Source organism: Diospyros lotus, chromosome 10 (genome assembly GCF_014633365.1).
Source record: "Diospyros lotus cultivar Yz01 chromosome 10, ASM1463336v1, whole genome shotgun sequence".
Lineage (NCBI taxonomy): Eukaryota > Viridiplantae > Streptophyta > Magnoliopsida > Ericales > Ebenaceae > Diospyros > Diospyros lotus.
The window spans coordinates 31111477-31119170 of NC_068347.1; the positions used below are offsets into that span (position 1 = coordinate 31111477).

The following is a 7694-nucleotide window of genomic DNA, read 5'->3' on the forward strand; positions in this document are numbered from 1 at the left end:
AAGAAAAAATCTTCTTTTGCTTTTTCTTTTATCTTTGGATTCACAGTAAGGGGGACGGATAGTGGAGGACGGAGGCATCAAGATGAGCCTTTGCTTGCTTCCTGCATCAAATATTCAGATATTTATGGTGTTGTATTCATGACTGAAAATATTACAACAAGGTTTATTTTCTTCTTTTTTTTTGGCTTGCATAAAACCAAGGTTTACTTCGTTAAGCAACTTGTATAGATCATATATACATATTATGCAACAGTAATAGAAATTTCTTAGATTAAATTAAAGTTTATATATATACATGTCAAAGCATTTAAACATGGCTGGGTAATACATGTAAGAACAGAATCCTTGTCTTATTTGTGAAGATCTGACGTATGCAGATGAGCATCTTGTAGATTTTATTGTGCATGTGCATACCTTTTAATTTGTCCTGGTTCAAGAAAAGAAGGAAACAATATCATTGCCTCTGAGATAACATTTACGAATCAATTAATTGTATTTCATGTTCCATTTGGAGATAAAATCTAGAAATAGGAATGGACATCCATTGGTGTAATATGAAGAACAGCATGAGAGCCCACATCAATAGTAATGATTTATTTTATTTTATTTTAGAATTATAGATCTTTAATTTGGTTTGAATAAAATCAAAAGCATCATACCATATCATTCAGCACAAAAAATTATCTGTTTCTTTTTGTTTCATTGTATTTTGAGCAAGTTTCATTTAGGCAAGATTCCATATACCTTTCATGCTCCTTCAGTACCCAAGGACTTGAAAGATGTTCAGTTACCTTGCATTCTCCAAAATCTCTCTGGGCATCTCTCTGTGTGTCACTCTCATTCATAAATGAGATCAGGTAAAAGAATCACTTGTGAGCTATGGCTTTCTCGTGCGTGAATCAAGCTAGCAGCTCCCGTTTAATGGCTGAAAGGGAAATATCATTAAAATAGATATAATTTTTTTCCCGCAATGACATAAATCAAACAGGAACAGCTTTTGGTCCGATATAGCCATGAGGCTTACCAGAAGCTCCTATTTTTTCTCTCACTTTCAAGCACTTGGTTACAGCTGCTTCAGAAAGTATATATAGGTTGTTGATCTATCTAGATAAACTGCATGTTGTTTATGATCAAAATCAATGATGTAATTTGCTCTAGAAGAATACCCTCATCGAATCATTAATTTAATTTTGATTAGCATGTAGGCAAAAGGACAGACACATCTTGAATATGTACACAATATACGAGATTTTTCGTTTTGTGAAGGTTGTTTCTGTACGTAACTTGTAAAAAAAATACCATTTTCACAAAATTTAAATATATGATCTTATTTTCGTGATGAAAAAATATATGATATTTTCATCGCAGCAATATATTCTGTATATTTCAAGTGCATTTGCAGAGTTTGATCATGAAAATCTTGTTATATTTTAGCTAGTATATATGGATAATTCATGGATACAGAAAGAAAGGTTGTGATTGTTGAGCTTGTTTACAGTACATTTGAGAATTTATGGAGGGATGGAGTAAAAGAGTCATGATGGATGCATATGTTTACAGCTTTATAATTGATCTATGTGTTTCTGGGTCTATAGCATGTGCATGTTTTCTAGGGTTTTGTATGGTCCTTTTCTTTCGCATGCATGATATTGAACACACATTCATGCACTCTCTTTCACACACCTACCTATGAACAGCTAGAAAGTGAACTTCGTACAGGCAAACATTCAAGGAGACAGCACAAGCAAGAGCTAGTTTAGAGCGCCCTTTGCTGCTTTTGTTTCAGTTCTTCAATTGAGAAGCAGTAGAAGCTACTAAACCATGTTTATGCATATGTATTTAACTGCTAAACTATATATGTTTATGCATATGTCTAATTTTTATTTTCTTTTTGCTTGGTATGCATGTAAACTTTTAAGGATTGCAACAATACCTCCTTGGGTATCGGTACTCAAAAGGGTGTACGTGGTGCAATTCGGTCCCGGGGGGGGGGGGGGGGGGGGGGGGGTGTGTAGGGATACTGTGCAACTCAAGAGAGCTCGATGCACATCGAAGGGCTATCATCAGTACCCGCTTGGCACCATAGAATTACCCCTAATTTTCATTTTCACACAGAAGCTGTTAAGAGTGTATTATTCACTTGCATCAAGCACCAATTCATACAATTACAAGTGATGTCAAAAATCATGTTAGTGATTATATATGGACAAAATTATAAGCAATAAGCTTGGATTAAGCACCTTGAGTTCTTAAAATTGCAAGCCAGCTCGAACTCTTAACGAATGTTACAATTCAGGGAGCAAACCCTCGAGCAGTGGCTTATGGGCAAGAGAATATAACAATTTTTTTAATTGAGTGTACATAAATTTTATATATTTATCTAACACATGATTTATAAATTATTATTACATATGTTAGGTTACTTCACTGTAAACAGATTACGAGAGCACTAATAATATGTGTGTGAGCTCCATTAACAATGAATGGCTGGGAAGACCAAGTTAAAAAAGCAATTTGGTTTACCCAGAGCAATTTGAGGGAGGACTGATTAGACCATGCTTGATTAGACCATGCTTCCGCCTTCCTAGCTCAAAGGGGAATGTATTTTGTACTTTAGCTATACCTAGGGAGAGAGACCCCATCATTGTTGAAGCCTTAGAAGGGCTGGGGTGGGCCCTTATCCTTTCATCCTCTGGTAGTGGAACCAATCATTAATTGAGACAATTATAGCAGTGAACATAGTTGAGATGTACTTGTAACTTCAAAGTTGTCTTTGCCATCCCCTCTTCTCTTGACTGTTTCCGTGGCATGTTACAGCACGGATGGATATGACATTTGCACCAATCTGGCAACCCACCCCTAGATAGGCCAGGCCCAGTTAAAAACTGGAACAAGTTTCATGGTTCCATGTAGATGCACTTCTACTCAGTCATTATGGGCCGGTTTGCAGTCAGCCCATTTGGATAAAAAGCCTCTACTTTGTTTTTTTAATAAAATACCCCCCAAAAAAAATCTGCTGCGTTGCCCTAATAATACCAATTGTTGAGAATCATCCAACTGTCCTCTCAAGAAGCCACTATTGTTTGCCCCATTGGTATGACGCAATAGTAAAATATTTGAAAGTTGAAATGGGATATCGAAGATTTGAATGTTTGTGGAGAGAGGGTCTTAGTGTGCCTTATCACTTTTCTAGGGATTCCATCCATATGATGTAATGGAAGATCTACAAATAAGATAGTCGCTTCTTGAAAATTTGCTTTTACTGTATATATAAGCTGTGATCGTATCTAGGTTTACTTGAAGGGCAAATTAGAGGAAAGACATTTTCTATCAAAATTAGTTGGCAATGTTTGAAATCTGAGTTAAAAAAAAAAAAAAAAAAAAAGAAGCTACTCTTGCATTCAAGACCTTCAATAGCTGCATCTGAATGTGGCCACGGAAGAGGCAAAAGTTCAAAATGGAGAAAAAATAAGTGAAGGCTTACGTCACTTTCCATCTCTGTGTCCAAATGGTGTTTGGTTTGGTGCATGTTTATCTACCGATGAAGGAATGCCACAGCCACAGTGCAGGGGAACAAGACAAGACCAACCCAACACACTTTTCCGCCAAGAGTCCATCCCAGTGTCATGCACGATGTAACTTCCTAACATTTTTATTGCCAGTTGCCCTTCTCTCTCTCCCTCTCTCTCTGTCCATTGACAGCGAGAGAGCTTCCACTTACAGTGTTCACTCTCCACATCCAATGGCGTCCATGGCCGCCCTTTTAGCCAAAACCCCGAGCCCATCTTTCTCCTTCCCTCAAACCCACAAAAACCCACTTCTCCCCGCCCTCAAGCTGAGGACTACGTCGTACCGAAAGATTCAGATTTCTTGCTGGTTGATCGAGCCGGATGGAGGCAGGCTCGTGGAGCTCGTGGTCGAGGAGTCGCAGAGGGACGAGAAGAAGAGGCGAGCTTTGTCCATGCCGAGAATCAAGCTGTCCCGAGTCGATCTGCAGTGGGTCCACGTGCTCAGCGAAGGCTGGGCGAGCCCGCTCAAGGGGTTCATGAGAGAGTCCGAGTTCCTCCAAACACTTCATTTCAATTCGCTCCGGTTCGACAGCGGCTCCGTCATAAACATGTCGGTGCCTATAGTCCTCGCCGTCGACGACTCCCAGAAGGGCTGGATTGGCGGCTCCACCTCGGTGGCTTTGTTCGACCCCGGGGATAACCCGGTGGCGATTCTTAACAAGTAAGGGCATTGCGGTCATTCGAAAGTTATTCAGAGTCTGATAGTTTTGGGATATTTATATGAGGCATATGGTAATTGTCATATCACAATTCATAATGCAACTGAAATGGGTATATATACACATATATATGGTAGTTAATTTAGATGTGATATGGTGCTTCGTTTTTAAACAATTATGAAGACTTTTGACTTTGCTTCTATACAGTTCTGTTTGAATTTTGATCTTTTTGAGGGCACGATTTGGTCTTAATTTCTATGAAGTTAGAACCTAGACTTGTTTCAATTTTCTATTTGAATTTTCTTTTTAGGCAGCTTTCTCCATGTGCTAGTGATTTTGGGGCTTGGCAGCAATGATTTTGTCTGATTTTGTGTTGCTTAAGATTTAGCTCTCTAAAGAAAACAACATGTTCCAGCGCAATGATCTTGTTCTACTTGTGCTGATGGTATTGGAATTCTTATGATTAGATCAGGCAAATTTCCATTTAGGTTATAGTTGCCTAAAGCTTTATGCAATGTATTCTGCAGTATTGAGATCTACAGGCATAACAAGGAAGAACGAATAGCAAGATGTTGGGGTAGCACTGCCCCTGGTTTACCTTATGTTGAGGAAGCCATAGCCAGTGCTGGAGACTGGCTGATAGGAGGAGACTTGGAGGTCTTAGAGCCAATAGAGTACCACGATGGTCTTGACCGCTTCCGGCTGTCCCCTGCAGAACTTCGTCAGGAATTCACACGGCGTAATGCCGATGCAGTGTTCGCTTTTCAGCTCAGGAATCCCGTGCACAATGGCCACGCCTTACTGATGACAGACACGCGGCGTCGTCTTCTTCAGATGGGATATGAGAACCCTGTGCTCTTGCTTCATCCACTGGGAGGGTTCACAAAGGCCGATGATGTTCCTCTTAGTTGGCGAATGAAGCAGCACGAAAAGGTTAATTCACCCTTTATCTTTTACCTCATAAACCTTACTCTTTGTATGATTTCTGCCATTTTGGGAAACTATTTCACATTAGGGAAACTGGGAAATCTCTGCCAGGCATGCCTTGTACTCCTGCCCCAACTGATTTTTATCGGCCATTTGCCTATTCTCTCAGGTTCTTGAGGATGGTGTTCTTGATCCTGAGACAACCGTGGTCTCTATATTCCCATCACCCATGCTCTATGCCGGACCTACAGAGGTGCAGTGGCACGCAAAAGCACGGATAAATGCTGGTGCCAACTTCTATATTGTGGGTCGTGATCCCGCCGGCATGAGCCATCCTGTTGAGAAGAGAGATTTATATGATGCTTACCATGGGAAGAAGGTGCTGAGCATGGCTCCTGGACTGGAGAGGCTAAACATCCTGCCTTTCAAGGTACGCAAGCCGCTCATATATAGCTATTACGCATCTCCTTGATTACACTCTTCCCATTTAAGTTTCTGTGACCATCAAATATTCATTACCGTTGTTTAAAACTGCAGGTGGCTGCATATGATAGGACTCAGGGTAAGATGGCCTTCTTTGACCCTTCAAGGCCCCAAGATTTTCTCTTCATTTCGGGCACCAAGGTATGTTTCTGAGCCGAGCCATGTGTTTCAATTGTCATTAGGGTCTTCTCATCCTAGGCTTTGACCCACATTAGCCGTTTAACTAAGTCTCAAACACGTGGGGTGATAGGCTTAGAAAAGTTTGGACCAATATCAAATAACTTGTATCCATGTCTCACAAACTGTATTGTATCACAGTTTTCTCGAACTCAAAACAATTATGTGTAATTATGTGGGGTGACTCTGTTTGATAGCATATATTTGCTATAGAAAATGTATAATCATGTGTAATTATTATATATATTTTCTAGAAAAATAATCAAACACCCTTAACTTTTTTATAGAAAATATGTGCATGGTATAAGTATTTAAAACTTTCAAGAGGGTGGGGGTGGTTTTTGTTTTTTAAACAATCATTACTTAGAATTAATGGTAATGCAATCAAACAGAGCCTTAATAGTAGCCTAATTATGCTAGAAATACAATTAACACTTTCCTACCCGTAGTTTGGCTAAAATACGTTTGGGCGGGGGGGGGGGAATTTAGGAATGAGAATGCAGTAAAATGACAAATCACATGATTGATTGATTGCATTTGGCAGATGAGAGCACTTGCCAAGAACGGCGAGAATCCGCCAGATGGATTTATGAGCCCTGGTGGCTGGCAAGTGTTGGTAGAATACTATGACAGTTTGGTACCTGTGGAGAATGGCAAGCTCCCAGCAGAACCTGTGCCTGCTTAGAGGAGGATTTGCTCAGTAAAATATATGTATTGTCCATCATAACAGTTTGGGACAAACTTGAAATATGCGTTATCTCCAATGTGTGGTTGGTTTGCTGTTCTATGTTGTGGACACGGTGTCCAGCTCTTGAATAAATCATGTGAGGCACTGGAACAGATTAACTAGACCTGGCCTGCCTCACCACCTGTGATTAGAGCTCCATTCATGGCAGCTTGAAATTGTGCACTTGAGTGCACATTGTATCATACTGAACTGTGTTTTCACAAAGATATATGTATCTGGTGCATCTAAAAGGCTAGTTTTGTCCTCTCTCATCATCATTTGGATGTCTTACACGTTTGTTATATCCAGACAGTTCGAAGAGGATTCGGACGTAATCATAATCAAGAGTAAGCGTAAAACTTATCGAATCAAATATATAAAAGCATGCTGTACACATTTGGCTTTTTGGGAGAAAGAAGAAGTCTTTGAAACGTCGCAATCCAGCCCATGAACCAATCCAGCAGCAATTGATTCAAAGTTATCATCTAAAAAAACAATGTATAAGCTCTGTTTTCTCATTGAAAAACAACTTTATTGATAGCCACACAGAAAGCATAAGAGGAACGAAAAGACCACACAGAAAGCATAAGAGGAAATATGTCCGGCCCGGCGGGTCAGGAAAATTGGGCACCGGGTCGGGAACCACATCGGGCGGATCAACCCTCTTTCCGGGGGAATCTCGGTCGAAGTCGTGGAAATTCGGGGTCCGCGGGACTTCTGAAGGCGGTACCGGACGAGCAGACGGCCGTTGCCTCGGCGGCGGAGTCTTCCTCGGCAAGTCAGCCGGGTCGTGCCCCCGTACTGAAACTGCTGACGAAGCTCTGGCCAAGGCCGACCCTGCCATGGAAAATGGGATCGCTGTCATTTTCACGATGAGGCTGGATGAGATTGCAGAGAGACTCTTTTAACATTTGCGAAACACTCAACATGGCGATGCATGAAAATGGATTATTTGACGAAAATATACTGTCAAGTGTCAAGTACCAGAATGAGAAAGAGAAAGAGAAAGATGTTCACTGCTCCAAGATGACACGTGCCTATATAGGTGTTTCCCGGGGAAGACACGTGTCGATCCAGGATGATACTGATTTGTATTTGCCGCTAAATTTGCAAAATCAATTTACGTAGAAGAAAAATGAAAATACAATAAAA

General features: G+C 40.5%; 1 protein-coding gene across 1 annotated transcript; it reads left to right on the top strand.

Moving 5' to 3' along the window:
- Positions 1 to 3446: 3446 nt before the first annotated feature.
- LOC127811696 (ATP sulfurylase 1, chloroplastic-like) lies at positions 3447 to 6822 on the top strand. The gene is made up of 5 exons (XM_052351820.1): positions 3447 to 4230; positions 4756 to 5161; positions 5325 to 5585; positions 5693 to 5779; positions 6360 to 6822. Exons 1-5 carry the CDS (start codon positions 3509 to 3511, stop codon positions 6498 to 6500), a joined length of 1617 nt encoding a protein of 538 aa, XP_052207780.1. The 5' UTR covers positions 3447 to 3508; the 3' UTR covers positions 6501 to 6822.
- Positions 6823 to 7694: the final 872 nt, after the last annotated feature.